This window comes from Pteropus medius, unplaced genomic scaffold (assembly GCF_902729225.1).
Source record: "Pteropus medius unplaced genomic scaffold, Ma_sr-lr_union100, whole genome shotgun sequence".
NCBI lineage: Eukaryota > Metazoa > Chordata > Mammalia > Chiroptera > Pteropodidae > Pteropus > Pteropus medius.
Window position 1 is genome coordinate 11,255,716 of NW_024346667.1, and position 16,459 is coordinate 11,272,174.

The following is a 16,459-nucleotide window of genomic DNA, read 5'->3' on the forward strand; positions in this document are numbered from 1 at the left end:
ACAGGGAGCGCCGGGCGAGACGGCGAGGACTTACGTCATTGTGGTGCGACGCCAATTCACCGCGGTTGGGGAAACCAAGCTATCCAGAGAAGCTAAGTGGGAGTGGCGCGGAGCTGCAGGAATCCTCACACCCTGAGCTGCAGCAAGCCGGGTCAGCAAGCTGTAAGTGCATGAGGTTTTCTCGGACGTGGTGAGTGGGTCTAGGGTAAGCAGATCCGTTCTCTTCCTCAACCTCAGTCTTTTTTTCTGCTTCTAATTTCCTCAAGGCTGGTGGGTCAGGAGTGGAGCCTTAGCCATTGCCCGTTCTAGCACTCCTAGCAGAGGCGTCAAGCAGGGCCAGCAGAGTCTCGTCCAGACACTGCTCGCTGTGGCGTTCCCTCTTGGATCTTAGCTCCTGAACTGTGTGGCCAGGAACCCAGTCTTATTCGAGCTCCATGTTTTTTCCACTTGGTGGCGTCCAGTACCAAGTCCGGCAGTTGAATTCTGCTCCAGTAGAGAGATAGGCCTTTTTTTGTTTTTGTTTTTGTTTTTGTTTTTTTGGGCGTTTGACAGTGACAAGACATTCAGCTTGTAATGATGGCGAGAGATTTAATTGTCTCATCGTAGATCTTAACTTGCGTGTGGCAAATACTTTAGTTTATGATTGAATCGATTCTTCCATGTATTCATTCAGTAAATTGCTAGTAGAGCATTTAAGTTTTAGGCCTTTATGAAATTTACACTCCAGCGACTCTGCTATTATCTAGTGAGTATTAAATGCTTGTGTGGAGGTTAGGGAACAAGTGAAATCCAATAGGTGTCAAGAAGATGACATACAGAACTATTGGTCTAGGTTTATAATAATAATAGCATGTATAACGACATTCAGTAGCTATAACTTTGCATTACAAAGCAGTTTTACAGATTGTTCACTATTCAAGAAGTATTTTTTCCCCACGTTTGCATAGACTTGCCAAGGTTAACAAAATTTGTGAAAGATGAAGTAAACTTTTGATTTTGAATAGGCCAGTTACTCACTTTTAGTTCTTGAAGCCATTTTTCTGACTTTATTATCTTCTGTGGCAAGAACATATATAAAGGGACCTTTGGACAACTGGTTGGGAGACGTGATTTTTCTCTACATCACTTAATGGATTATTTAAAATGGAGACCAGTGTTTACATGTTCCTGGAAGAAGAGTATTTCAATCTGAGTTTTCTAGGGAGGGAAAAAAAAACTTCATTTGAATTAAGAATTTTTACTCATAGGAGTGTAGAACTGTGCATCATTATAGAATTATAGATCAAGGTGACCTCTTTGACAGGAAGAGAAATAAAGCCCAGACCTGCACAGTCTAGGCTAGTTAAAGGAGGAACTGAAGAAAAAGTCCTGATCCTGTGCCCTTTTGCCTACTATACTCTGCTTCTTTGCTCGTCTTGTAAGTCATATTTTAGAAATAACTGAATTCATAAGATTTTTAAATTACAGCGATTAAGTTATGTTAACAGCATTTGAAGATGATGATTAATATCAAGGATATATTTGTGATCCCTTTTGTAATTAAAATTTTATTACTTTTTTAAAAAAGATGTGCAGGTCCTGGTATAATATGGATATTCTTTTTTTCCACATAGAATATTTTTAAAATGACCACACCAAACAAGACTCCTCCTGGTGCTGACCCTAAGCAGTTGGAAAGGACTGGAACAGTACGGGAAATTGGGTCACAAGCTGTTTGGTCACTCTCATCTTGCAAGCCAGGTAAAACAAAATGAGAAATCTGTTTACAGTAACTACTTACCGTTTCCTTGTCCTCTGGAATGACTTTAGTATTGTTTTTGTTTATATTCTTTAATTCTAAAACTAAATTTAATCGGTTGTCATTTGTTATATATCTCTTCCTAATTGTTTTGTTAATATCCACTTCAATTGAACTGCATATGTCATAAGGTCTGTTTATCTTCCTCATCTCTATTATTCAGTTATTTAGTTAGCATTTTTTTGTTGGCTATTTCTCTAGATAGGATAAGTGGGTGATACATTTTTTGAGTGATATTCCAAAATAACTTTATTTTACTCTTGGTTAGAATAGAATTCTAGAATGTCAGTTTTTTTCTCAAAAATTTGTGGACGCTATTTTACCATTATTTCTTTTGTCATTTTGCAAATAAGGCCTATGCCTCTCTCTCTCTTTTTCTAAATAACTTGTTCTTTCTTTCAGGAAGCATTTACCCTTTTCCTATTTGTTTTTAGAGTTCGAGACTTTGGCCAGGATATGGCAGGATACATGTGTGTCTTTTCTCATCTCTCTAATTTGATGGGCATTTTCTACCTGTAGGTGCAAGCTCAGAGAAAGATTTTTAGCTTTAGGAACTTTATAATGTTATTGGTTTAGTAGTTGCTTTTCCTTCAGGAACTTGTACTATTTACATGTTGACTCCAATAGCCATCTTCCCAACCAAGCCTCTTTTGTTTCCCTTTACAATTCCTTTCTCTCTCATCAGTAATTTATTGAGGTCTGTCTAATTTACGTACAATAAAATTCACCCTTTTTAGGCATATAGTTCTATGAATTTTAACAAACACAGATAGTCATATAAGTACCATCAAAATCAAATACAGTACATTTCCATCATCCAAAGAAATTTCTCAAATGCTTTCTCTACATCTATTGCTATGATCACATGGCTTTTCTCCTTTAGGCTGTTGGTGTGATGGATTACATTATTTGATTTAGAATGTCGAACCAGCTTTGCATACATGGAATAAATCTCAGTTGATTGTGGCATATAATTTTTTTAAAAAATAATATTCTATTTACTAATATTTTCTTGAGGATATTTGTATTTGTGTTCATGAGAGAGATTGTTTTTTAATTTCTCTTTCTTGTGGGTCTTTATCTGGTTTTGGTATTTGGATAATGCAGCTGTCATAGAATGAGAATTAGTCTCTCTGCTTCTTTTTTCTGCAGTAGATTGTAGAGTATTGGAATAATTTCCTCCTTAAATGTTTGATAGAAATCACAAGTGAAACTGTCTAGACTTGGTGATTTCTTTTGGAAGGTTATTAATTTTTTATTTAATTTTTGTAATAGATTTAGATTATCTATTTCTTGTGGCGTGAGTTTTGGTAGATGGTGTCTTTCAAGGTATTGGTCCATTTTATTTAGGTTGTCACATTCGTGCACATAAAGTTGTTTATAATACCTCTTTATTTATTTTTTTATTACCCATGGGATTATTAGTGATGGTCCCTCTTTTGTTTCTGATATTAGTAATTTGTGTTTTCTCTTTTTTTCCTTGAATAGGTTTATTGATTTTATTGACCTTTTCAAAGAACCAGCTTGTGGTTTTAATGATTCTTCTCTATTAATTTCCTGTTTTCGGTTACATTGATTTCTGCTCTGATTTTTATTAATTTTTATGCTTATTTTGGATTTAATTTGCCCTTCTTTATATAATTTTCAAAGGTGAAAGTTTCGATTATTAATTTTAGATCTCTGTCTCTCTCCATATATATATATCTCTCTATGCTACAAATTTCTCACTAAGCACTGCTTTTGATGCATTCTACAATTTTTGATAATTTGTATTTTCATTCAGTTTCAAATATGTTTAAATTTCTCTTGATACTTCTGTGATTCATATGTTGTTTAATCTTTAAATATTAGGAGATTTTTCAGTTTTTGTTCTGTTATTGATTTCTAGTTTAATTGTACTCTGGTCTGAGAGCATATTTTGTATGATTTCTGTTCTTTAAAAAAATTTTGTCTATTTTATAACCCAGAATGTGCTTCATCTTGGTGAATGTTACACATGAGCTTGAGGAGAATTGTATATTCTTGAGAAGCTTGCGTATTCTGTTGTTATTGGGTGAAGTAATCTATAAATATGAATTTGATCCAGTTGATTGATGGTGCTATTCAGTTCAGTTACATCCATACTGATTTTCTGACTACTGGATAAAGGCTAAGATTCAGTGGCTGAAATTCCTGTAGTGTCCTAGTTTTTGTTTCCCCTGTTATTTTAGAATTTCCCTAGAGACTCTTTAAATGATATCTGAGCTTGCAGTTTTTTAATAACTTCCTGTTGTACAGGAGCCCTGTTGATATGGTGGTTAAATTCTAGGAGGAACAAAAGTGTTCTGTAATCCTGTGGCTAGATCTCAATCTTTTAGTGGGCCTGTGTTCATGGCTGTGACCTTTACAAGTGCTTCTCACCTTTCTTCCCTCTTAGGTGAGATAGTGAAGCTGGAGGAGGCTGGAATTGGATATATTTTCCTCCTCATGTCAGTAAGGCTGTGATAAAACCCATGTTAGTTACTAACACAGTTTTTCTTGAAGACAGGCTTTTGTTGAGAACAGAATGCTCTGGGTGTATTTTACAATCATTACTTTCACTCTCCCTTTGCAGGGAGCATTGGAGAATTTTCTCTGATCTTTACCCTGAAGAAAACCTGGTGGGGCTCCTAGAGGTAAAATTCATGAAAATGCAGAGCCTTCCTAAGACTGGGCTTCCAGGAGTTTTTCTCTCTCAAGCCAGTCCACACTCAGTCTCCAGCGATTTGTCAATTAGCCAATTACTCTTTTAAGTTTTCCTACCAGTTGCCGACTCCAGAGATGGTGCTCACCTCTCTCTTCAGTTTTCTGGGTGATAGTTTTCCCTGTGACCTCAATTCTTTTCGTACCTAAGAATTACTGGTTTTAGTTAGTTCATTGTGTTGTAAAGATGAGAGTGACATCTTCCAAGCTCTTTACATGTCAGACTGGAAACTGGATGTTCTTCCTTTTGGTTTTAAACTATATATCTTCATATTTCAACTGGATTTCTTGTAGGCAGCATATTATTGGGTCTTGCTTTTTTATCTAATCTGACATTCTTTATCTTTTAATTGGGAGTGTTTAGACCATCTACACTTAATGTTTCTATTGATGTAATTAGATTTAAAACTATCGGAATTTATTTTCCTTTTCTTGTTAATGTTTGTTCCTTCTTTTTCTCCTGTTTTCGGATGAATTCAGTATTTTTATGATTCTATTTTATCTCCACTACTGACTTATTAGTTATACATTCTTTTTGAAATTTCTGCATGGCTGCCCTAAGTGGTTGCCTTTTATCACAATTTACCTTCCAGCAGTATTATACCACTAGATATGATACATGAATCCTTCAACAATCCTTTCCAGCTCTTTCTCCTATCCTTTCTGCCATTTTTGTCATACCTCTTACTTTCATATTTTAAGCTCCAGAATATATTGTTGCTATTTTTGTTTAAAAGGGCCAATTATATTTTAGACTGATTAAAATATAAAAATATACCTTTTATGTTTACCTTAATTTTTTCAATTTTTGGAACTTTTCATTTCTTTGAATAGATTCAAATTTCTGTCTGGTATTGTAGTCCTTATGCCTAAAGAACTTTCTTCCACATTTTTTGTATTGCAGGTCTGCTAGCAATGTTAGGTTGGAAAAGTTTTCATTTTGCTTTTATTATTGTATCTTTTCCCTGCGTGGGATTCTAGGTTGGCAGGTTTTTCCATTTACTGCTTTAAAGATGTCATTCCATTATCTTTTGGCTTGCATAGTTTCTGAAAAGAAGTCTGTTTTAATTGACGTTTTTTTTTTTTTCCTGGCTACCTTTAAGATTTTATCTTTGATTTTCAGCAATATCAATTTGATGTATCAACATGTATATGTGTCTGTGTATGTATAATCCTGCACGAGATTCACTGAGATTCTTGGATCTTCTGGTTTGATGTCTTGCATTATTTTATGAAAATTCATGGCCATTATTTCTTCAAGTATTTCTTTTGCCCTATTTCTTCTCCGTTATCTTTCTGGGAATTCAGTTATACATATGCTAGATTATTTGGTATTGTCTCATAGTTTTTAGGTTTTCTATTTTTTTTCCACTCTTTTTTTCTTTGGGTATTTTTTTATTGGCCTACCTTCAAGTCTACTGCTTCTTTCTTTGGCTTTATTGAATCTACTGATGATTCTGTATTCTGTTTAAAGAATCTTTCATCTCTGGTATGGTTTTTTTTTTTTTTTTAAATAGCTTTTCCATTTGACTTTTAAAGGGGTTTTCATCTCTGTTGAAATTCCCTATCTGTTCCTGCATTTCATCTACTTTTTCCCCTGCTTTCTTTAACATTAATTATAGTTATTTAAAATCCCTGTCCAATAATTCTAACATCTGGGTAATATCTGAGTGTTTTTCTATTGATTGCTTTGTCTTTTGATAATATTTGTTTTCCTTTCTTGTTTGTCATAATTTTTTATTGAATGCCAACTCTCATATATAGACAGTACCTCACAGGATTTTCATATTCCTCTAAAGATGCCCAGGGCTTATGGTGGGATCTGTTGTTCCAGAGAAGTTTTCTTAGTGTGCTTCCTTGACTCTCAGTTTCACCTTTCTCTGTACCCATGTACTTCAGATGGTGTCTCTCTCCATACTCTTGCCCTGCTTCCAGCACTAGAATACTGTGCCTCGTTACTCAGTGTGGGGATGAGAAGCAGGGCTCGTTCTCTGTTTTTCTGGTCCAGTTTGTCTTAAACAAACCCTTTATGCCCGGTCTCCAGGGTAGGGCTTTCTTAGCATTTTAGGCCCTCCTATGATAACCAAACTCAGTCTTGTATCTGTGGCTGGTCTTTTGTGGGAGAGAGTTTTCTGCTCCATGTCCGTAGGACGGACTGTGTCCTGCTTCTCCCTCAGGGGTAGAGGTTTTTTTCTTTTACTCTTCTCTCAGCGAGGATGGGTCTGTGTTTGTGTCCTGGAGTCAACCCGTTTGATGCTCCTCTCCCAGCAGCTTAAGTCCTTTTAGAAGGAGGGTGGGGCTCTTTGCTTTTCCTGCAGTGGTAATCAGTCTTCTTCTCTATGCATGTACCACGGAAGTAGGCTTTCCACTCTCCAGCTTTCCCCTAGATCTTTCTGGTATGTACAGTGAGGGCCCTTGGAAAAGAGTCTGAAAGGAACGTGAGTTCCCCTTGTGTTTGGGACTTCCAAGGCTGCTATACTTTATGTTAGCCCACACTTGGCCTTTAGTAATTTGTTAAAGTCCAACCAGATTTATTCTTAGGTCAATGTTATCTGGTCAATGTTCTTTCCTTCTATGCCTCCCACAGTTTGGAACGATACTATGTCCTTTTTCTCCTGAGCCTAGGAGCTGCCCCTTCTTGAATTTGAGGCTGTTTAGTTGCTGCGTGGTTCAAGCTCTCATTTTTTCAAGAAAAATTTGTGGTTTATATAGCCTTTTTTTTTTTTTTTTTTGAATAGGGATGATCTCATATCCTAGACTGCTTCAGAAGTTTCTCATATTCTTTATAACATCAAATACTTCTGTGATTTTGCCCAAATTGAATATCTTCCATTGCTTGACCTAATTCGACTAGTGCCATACTGTGTCAGTAATGTATGAATCAGTGCCAGTTCACATTCTTTTATGCTATAGCATTTGCAGAGGGCAACACGTAGAAGTCACTGATTCCCTGAAGATGCCCCACTGCTCTGATATCATCCAGATACAGAAGACAACAGTTGACACGATTAAAAGAGTGGTGAGACCACTTAAAAATGTGTCGGATATGAAAGTCATGAAATTTATCAGTGTAGGGTCATACATCCATTTTACTCCCTGTGATTTTGAGCTTTGAGTCCATCGGTGATATATCATTGATATGATTATCATTTTACACATTAAAAATGACTGACTACTCTTTATTAATGAGAAACAGCATAAGAAAGTTAATTGTTTAACCTTTACTTTGCTTCTCTATGGTCAGGTATTTTTCAATTCAAGTCAGTAAACAATTGCTCTAGAATATTGTTAGAGATTTAATGATAAAAAAGACACCACCCTTGCTGTCAAGGAGTTGTCAATCTACTGGAGGACTCATGGCTTTAAACTAGTTATTATTGTACAATATAATAATGTGTAACTTCTGTTGAGTGCTTACTAAATGACATATCTTGTCCTAAGTACTTACATATATAAAATAAGCAATTATGTCAATAAAATCTCCAAAAGTCACACGAAGTATGTACTATAATGTATTTTTATCATTTTCTAAATAAGGATACTATAGTACAGAAATATTAAGTAATTTGGCAAAGATCCCATAATGAGTGAGAATGCTGAGATCCAAGCAGTCAGGACCCACTATGTCATGCTGCTTTGCCACAAAGTACGGGCTCAGTGCAGTAGCAGCCCAGAAGAGAAAGTGGTTGACTCTGCCTGAAAGGATCAGAGAAGTCTTCATGAAGATGACGCTTATGCTGCATGATGGAGCAAGGATAGGATTTCACTGAGTAAGGATATAACGGCGAGAGGAACAGTATGCACAAAGGTATACAGCTTAGACAAAAGGTGGCTCATTCATAGAATTATAGGTGGTCCGTAAGTCTAGAACAGAACGAGGTGGCCTAGATGAAGCTAGAAGTTAGGGAAAAGCCTGATCACATGGGACTTTATTAAACAGTTCATACTTTATTGTATAGCTAGTATGAACCACTGGAAATCTTTAAGTAGCAGTGTAAAACAATCAGAGTTCACATTTGTGAAGTGAATATAAATATACACATAGTATATTTAGAAGATGTTCTTTAAAAATTAGGGCCAACAACCAAGAAAACTCAGTTCTAATATAAACGTTTTCGTTTGCAAGTGCTATTTCTTCTAATGGTTGAGGTCTGGTTAAGAACATAGAAGAATTCTGGTTAATTTAAATTTCATACTACTGACCATCCTGTTTGTCAAACTTTCTGGACAAATATACATGGTAATTTTATGTTTTGAATATATAGCTCTTTCTTTATCATGAGAATTTATCGTCACTTGTCTTTAGGTTTTGGAGTAGATCAGTTACGAGATGACAATCTAGAAACTTACTGGCAATCAGATGGCTCCCAACCTCATTTAGTGAACATCCAATTCAGGTAATACATTTTTGAATTTTTCAATTTGTGTAGGTTATAAGTGGACAAAGAAATCCATTTTACATACATAAGGTTTAAAAAATATTGAAATTATAGTGAAATGCATTTAACTCTGCTTTTGATCAGTCTTAGAGATTATTATTCTGCTCACTAGATTGTTCTAAGTTTACTTTGTCTTATTCTTTATGAATTTATGGTACCTTACATACACAGTTCCTTTAATGTAGATATTTCTCAAATATACTTTCAACATGATTTATCTCAGAAAAATATGCTTTGCTTATGACCCAGCACAATGACTTGATGCACTGCATTAAGTACACCTGGAGTGATGGTAGTAAGTTCATTATCAGGGGTAGACTTAGTTTATAAACCTATAAACCAAGTTTAGCTATAGACTATTCATATAACTTCTCAAATTTGTACTTCCATTTGGAAAAAAAAATATTTTAACATAGAACCTTTAAGGACATTTTCAGTTTTCAAATTATTGGGGGCGGGGAGGAAAACAGCCATTTCGTTTGTCAATTGCTTTGAATTTATTGACATAGATAGAAACCAGTTAACTTGGTTATCTTATTCCATTTATGGCATCTATTTTAACGACCTATAGCATTGTGTTTTTAGTTTGTTATTATCTTCTTAGGTTGCAGATCAGCAAATTTCTTATGAAAAAGCTGGGTAGTAAATATTTTAAGCCTTGTAGGGTGTCTGGTCTCTGTTACAACTACTCATTTATCCCATGATAGCACAAAAGCAGCCATAGGCAATGCACAATGACTGAATTTAGCTGTTCCAATTAAACTTTATCTTACAAGAGTAGGTGGTGCATGAGGTTCAATCAGTGGGCAGGAGTGTGCTAACTCCTGTCCTAGGGTATGAAATATATATACACCAGAAATAAAAACCGGGTAATATTTTTTTAAAGACTTAAAATACCAGATACTTTGCTAAATGCCTTACCCATTCATTTCATTTAACCTTTACTGTTATTTTTAATTCTTTGTGGTCTCAGAAGCAGAGACTTAGGTAAGGTAAGTAATTTGCCCAAGGTCACATAGCAAGTGAGTGGCAAAATTACAATTTGAACACAAGTACTCCAACTCAAGAGCCACTGCTTTTAATCGTTAGATTGTATAGTGCAGGGTAAATTGCTTCTCTGTGATAACGAGGTTATTGCTTCAAAGTTGTATAATATGTGTCCTTATTTAATTGTATTATATTGGAATAGCAGGGTTTTTTCCAGCAAATACGGTTTTATACAGAAGGCCAATGTATTGAACAAATGATAATAAAAATAACCTTTTGAAATAGTGAAGAACAGGAGACTGTTAAGAACAGTTGAAGTTCTTCTGGTTAGCTTCATTTTGAAGAGAAGGGTTGATGGTTTAACAGTGGAGATAAATAAAAATTTTTTAAAAAGATCAATATTTCCCAGAATCTAGTTGAATGAGAGCATTGATAGCCATAAATGCCATTGCCATTTAAAACACTTTGAACAAAAAGTAGTTTATAAATTGAGTGGTATCATGAATACACATAAATACCAACACATGTATGGCTGTAAATTGCTTAAACCAAATCATATAAATTAATTTCTCCTCCTCTCCAAATTGAAGACTGTCCATAACTTTTATACTTTATAATTTTGTAGGGTTTTAGATTTTTAAAAAATATTAGTTAACAGATGAACACTAGGACCTGTTGCATGATAGCACTGCAGTTTCAGCACTTAGACATCTTTGTTAAAAAAACCAAACCATTTGTGCAATCATTGAATAGTTTACTACATTTCTCCCTTATTTTTAAAAAGAGCAAATGGAAAAAATCAAAGTGCTGATATCATTTTAAAAATAGTAGGTACTAAGCTTAATAACTTAAGACAATTGTGACTATGTTGGAAATCATTAATCTCAACCAGATATTTATTGGTCCTTACCATTCAACTACATGGTACAATACGAATGGATAAAAAAAACCAGAATTAAAGGAAATTTGTTGTCAGAGATTATGACTAAAACGTGGTTTAATATAAGATTGAGTAAACTTTTTAACTCTTAGGAACTAACTTTTATACCTTCATTATGTAAGCCCAGTGTTCAGCTTTCTTCCATTTGATTTTCTACATATTTTCATGCATACCTTGTGTAGTAAAGAAAGGACTTTCTGTATTGAAAAGAAATTGTATTACAGGTAAGCTTGAAAGAAGTTCAATTCAGACTTTATATTTTGTTAAGATGAAACAAAATATTTAACTCCTTAGGTATTCTCTCCTTCACAGAGAAAATAAACAACTCTTAATTCTTGTAGCAGTTTCTCAGCTAGTTGAGCATGTAGATTTTGGGAATGATTAGTATGTATTGCTGATGTGTCAAGGTGGGCTTGTAGTGCATAATTACACAGTAGCATTTAATTTTAGACCTCATCCCTCCTTTAAATCAGGGACAAATTATTGCCTTGCCCTAGATGAGAACTCGAAGAGGAGCAGGTATGACATTTTGGGGTAATAAATACAGTTCTCTGTTCATTTCAAATAGCAAAAGATAGATTAGAAATGAAAACGATCAGTCCTAGCTAATAGTGAAAGGCTCAGACTTGCTTTACTTTCTTGTAAGATTTATTCCTCTCCCTAAGCTTGAGTCTGTTGTGAATGAAAGAATAAAGATGTGGCCTGCTTTTCTTTCCCTACCTTGCTTTTATCTTCTCCCATATTCTTAACTAATTTCTGAACTCTCTAGGCCTGCTGGTATGGAAGTGGAGAAGGAAAATTAATTATTATATTGTATAGTCTAGGTTAAATTGCAATTCTATCTTGGTGATCTAGTCTTGGTGCTCTCTGTGCTTAAATATATGTTTAAAGCTAACTATCTTTTGGATGCTTTTATGGCTGAAAGAATCTACTTCCACAGTTACTTAGTGCTCTGGATGATTCACGTGCAGTTCTCTTGATGAGGGTGCATTCATCATCATTTAGTCCTTCCTCAAATCCTAGGCCTTTGGTGATACCTCCAGAACTTTTTATCAACTCAAACTGACACTCTGTATCCATTAAACAATAACTCCTTATTGCCCTCCCTTCCCCAGCCCCTGGTCTTAACTGTTCTACTTTCCTGTCTCCATGTATTTAACTGTTCTAACTTTGTTGCATAAGTGGAATCATACATTCATCCTTTTGTGTCTGGCTTAATTTAGCATAATGTTTTCAGGGTTATCCATGTTGTAGCATGTATCAGAATTTCATTCATTTTTAGTCTGAATAATATTTCATTGAATTGTTTTTACTCTATGGCTATTGTAAATAATGCTGCTATGAACATGGATATACAAATATCTGTTTGGGTCCTGGCTTTCAGTTCTTTTGTGTATATACCCAGAAGTGGAATTGCTGGATCAAATGGTAATTGTATGTTTAATTTTTTGAGGTACTGCCCTACTGTTTCCCATAGCAGCTGCACCATTTTACATTCACACCAGCAATATACAGGAGTTCCAATTTCTCCACATCCATGCCAACACTGGTTTTCTGTTTTTGTTGTTATTGTCGTTTTTGATAATAGCCATCCTAATGGGTGTGGAATGGTATCTCATGGTTTTGGTTTGTATTTCTCTAATGATTAGTGATGTTGAGACACTTCATGTCTAATTGGCCATTTGATATCTTCTTTAGAGAAATGGCTATTCAAGTCCTTTGCCCATTTTTGAATTGGGTTTTTTGTTTTCTTGTTGAGTTTTAGATATTAATTCCTTATCAGACGTGATTTCCAAATAGTTTCTCTCATTCTGTGGGTTCCCTTTTTATAAAAGTTTTTAATATTGATGAAGTCTAATTTTTTTATGTTGCTTGTTCCTTTGGTGTGATATCTCATTGATTGGTTATAATTGTTCTATTTTATTATTAGATATTGTGCCTAATTTATAAATTAAACTTTATCATAGGTATGAGACTCCATTTACATATTATTCTGCTTTATACTGTCTTATAGACTATTGATATCTATTCATTTTAATGGTGGATGAGAGCTTTTTGTTTTCTATGCTTCATTTTGAAAAGTTTCTATAGTTATATCATTATGTCCACTGCCTTCTATGATGTTTAGACTGCTGTTAATCCCATCCAACGAATTTCTTATTTCAGATTTCTTTTTTCTATCTAGAAATTCCATTTTATCTTTTATCTCATTTTAAGTTTTCTTTTAATTTTCTGAACATATTAATGGTAGGCTTTATTTTCCAGTGTGCTTATGACATTATTTCCTGTTGCAATTGTGCATGCTCTTCTACAACCTTGCTACTATCTAATCAAGAGGTGGCATCTGTGTTTTCCTTCTTGAATCTGGCCAGGCCTTGTGGATTTCTTGCTTAATAGAGTGTGGATGTTATCATATTGTTAGTCCCAAGGCTAGATCATAAAAGACAATACAACTTCTGCCTTGTTCTCTCTCTTTTAAGTCATTCTCTCCCTCAATGCCTATGTACCATGCTGTGAGAAAACTCACATGAAATGGAGAAGCCCATAAAGAAATGAAGCAAAGCCCAAGGCCTCAGCTAAGCTCTCAGCTGACAGCCAGCACCAACTTGCCAGCCATATTAATGAGCCATCTTGGATGTAGATCCTTCAGATCTCAAGTCAAGTTGCCACATCTGACGTTGTGTGGAGCCTTCCATTCTCTGAGCCCTGGCTAAATTCCAGATTCATAAACAAAATAATGACGTTTTTAAATCCACTAAATTTTGAAGTGGTTTGTTGTACACTTTTAGGTAGATTATAGGTAGATATTCATGTTTACTCTCTTTGAGTCCTTGTCTTTTAATTCCATCATCTGTCTTTTCTATATCTGTCTTTATTGACTGATTTTTTTCTCATTATAGGTCGTATTTTTCTGATTCTTTGTAGTAATTTTTGATTAGGTGCTGGATATAGTAAATTTTACCTTGTTGAGTACTAATATTTTTGGCTTTTTAAAGAGGATTAGACTTTATTCTGGCAGGCAGTTAAATTAGTCAAGAATCAATCTGATCTTTTTGATCCTTGGCTTTAAGCCTCTTTACAGTGGGTCTAGAGTACCCTTTAGCATGGGGGTCAGCAAACTTTTTGTAATAGGATAGATAATAAATATTTTGAACCTTGCAAACCATATTTTAGGCTGTTACAACTACTCCACTTTGCCATTGCAGTGCAAGAGCAGCTGTGAAGAGTATATAAGTGAATGGGTGTTGCTTTGTTCCAATAAAACTTTATAAAAATAAGTGGCAAGCCACATTTGGCCTGTGAGGTGTGGTTTGCCGATCCCTGTTCTGGGATACCAGTTCTCCAACTTTTAGGTTTTATATCATTCTATAAACTTTTATGGAGGTCTCTAAAGATCTTTTGTTTATTTTTTGTATAAATCTTTACCATATTAGATATTATAGCTGAGGAATTTTCAAGTATTTATTCATCTAAAATTAAATAACCTATTATATGTTAACATAAATAACATTTTTTAATGAAAAAAAAATCACTGTCTCTTCCAAAACAAACAAAAAATAGAAGTGTTTGTGTGCGTGCGTGCGTGTGTGCGTGCGTGTGTGTGTGTGTGTGTCTTTGGTGTTTTGCTTAAGAGAAGACAGCTGGAGTCTCATATATATGCTTTTTCATTAAATCTTTTACAACATCCCATGTCAGATAGCATTTGGAAAATTCCACTGTATATTCATTCATAAGAGAATGATTCTGAAAAAGGCAAATAACATCTTAGTATTATTATGAAAATAGTTGTGTCCATGTGGTCCCCTGCAAGAGTCTTGAAGTACCCCCAGGTTCCCAGACCACTCTTTTAAGGTCACTTCTCTAGGGCAAGGTTAGCCTCTCTGTTTGCTAAGGCTTGATCTTTTGGGATCTCAAATGAATGTCCTAGGTATTTGAAGAGATACTTGAAATCTCCACTTTGGTTGTTGATTCCCTGCCCTGTGTGACCTCTGGGAATGTTTTGGCTTACTGCTTCCCAGTAATTGTTCTTTCCCCAGCAGTTGCTGATTTTTGCATGTCTTCGTCCAGTGTCATCCTATGCATGTGCAGATTGGTATTCATTCAAAGACTCAAGGGGACTCCTCGTGCATTTCTGGATTTTCTTCTCGGTGTAGCTCCTTCCTCAACTCTGTGAGTCGGCAAGATTCCGTTAGGTTCTTCATGGGGCTCACCTGGTCTGTTTCCATTCTCTCGGGACTCCGTCCTATGCTGCCTGTTCAACGTCTGCAGACAGTTTTTCATATATGTTGTCTGTTTATTCTAGTTCATAGTGGGAGGGCAAGTTCTGTAACAGTTACTCCTGAATGGGGAGACATCCCTGACTTTTTGCTTGTTTGTTTTGATTTTCTTTTTAACCAAATCTGCTGCAATTTTTGCATTAAGGGCTTATATGTCCTATTAAAACATGATCTTTGTTGTCTTAATCTTCAGTGTAAACTTTCCCTTTAGCATCCTGTTAACATTGATTAGAAACAAACTTTTACCCAAAGAGGGCATTTTCCACCTGTACTAGGAACAAAGAAGAAATGCAATCATTTATATCTATATATGTGTGTGTATGTGTGTACATATATGTATTTTTTTTTTTAACGCCTACAACACCTGGTATTCCTAGGTGGTCTCCCAACGAAGTACTAACCAGGCCCGACCCTGCTTAGCTTCCAAGGTTAGATGCGATCGGACACATGCAGGGTCTCATGGCTGTAGACTTATATGTAATTTTTATACATACATATATGTATATGTATATATCTCATTTGTTTGCTTTTCATTTTAGGAAAGTATGGGGATTCTTTGTTTATTTTATGTCTCAGTTTTTTGTTAATATATCTAGCATGTTAACAGGAAATGATAAACAGAATTTTATAACTATTTTGTTTTAATTTTAAGTCTTCTTTCTCACGAGTTTGTAGTTGCTCTTATATAGTGTAGTCATACAGACCTGGATTCAAATTCTGGGACTATGATTTACTAGGTGTATAAATGAGGACTAGTTGCTTAGCCTGATCCGAGCCTCAGTTTTCTCATCTGTAATGTGGGCATAACAATGTTATATTAAATGATAATAAGAACTTCTAGTAACAGAACTTCTAACAGCAGTGTTTTAAACAAGGTAGAAATTTATTTCATCTACCTCTTCATACAAGAGGATCCCGGCAGTGCAGGAGTGGTATGGCAGCCCCACAGTATGTTGTGGACCCAGATTACTTCGCTTTCCAGTCCACTATTCTTAGCTCATGGATTCTATCCATAAGATTACATCATGATCCAAGATGCCTATTGGAATTTCACTCATCATGTCTGTTTCCCAGGCAGCAGGAAGGAGTAGGTGGGAAAGGCAAAAGGGACATGTCTTCCTTTTAAAGAAACTTTTTTATAACACACAGTTATTCGGTTTAAATCTTACTGGTCATAACTTAGTCACATGGTCATACTTAGCTTTAAAGGAAGCTGGGGAATGTAGTCTTGCTGGATGTTATGAAGAAAGAAGAGAGAGGGGACTGTTAGGTTGGCTAAGAGTAGCTGTCACTAATG

The 16,459-nt window shown here is 35.3% G+C and overlaps 1 protein-coding gene and 1 pseudogene across 6 annotated transcripts in view; one reads left to right on the plus strand and one right to left on the minus strand.

Moving 5' to 3' along the window:
* The first annotated feature begins 15 nt into the window (after nt 1-15).
* Nucleotides 16-16,459, plus strand: part of ANAPC10 (anaphase promoting complex subunit 10) — a 257,736-nt gene continuing 241,292 nt past the window's right edge. For 3 of the 6 annotated variants that reach the window (XM_039876053.1, XM_039876055.1, XM_039876054.1), the window contains exons 1-3: nt 42-205; nt 1,614-1,740; nt 8,826-8,916. In XM_039876053.1, the coding sequence (XP_039731987.1) occupies nt 1,626-1,740; nt 8,826-8,916 (206 nt within the window). In that variant the 5' untranslated portion in view covers nt 42-205; nt 1,614-1,625. Of the gene's footprint in view, nt 206-1,613; nt 1,741-8,825; nt 8,917-16,459 lie in introns of all 6 variants that reach the window. The other 3 variants (XM_039876051.1, XM_039876050.1, XM_039876052.1) reach the window with 3 other exon arrangements.
* On the minus strand, nt 15,515-15,633 carry LOC120613651 (uncharacterized; annotated as a pseudogene).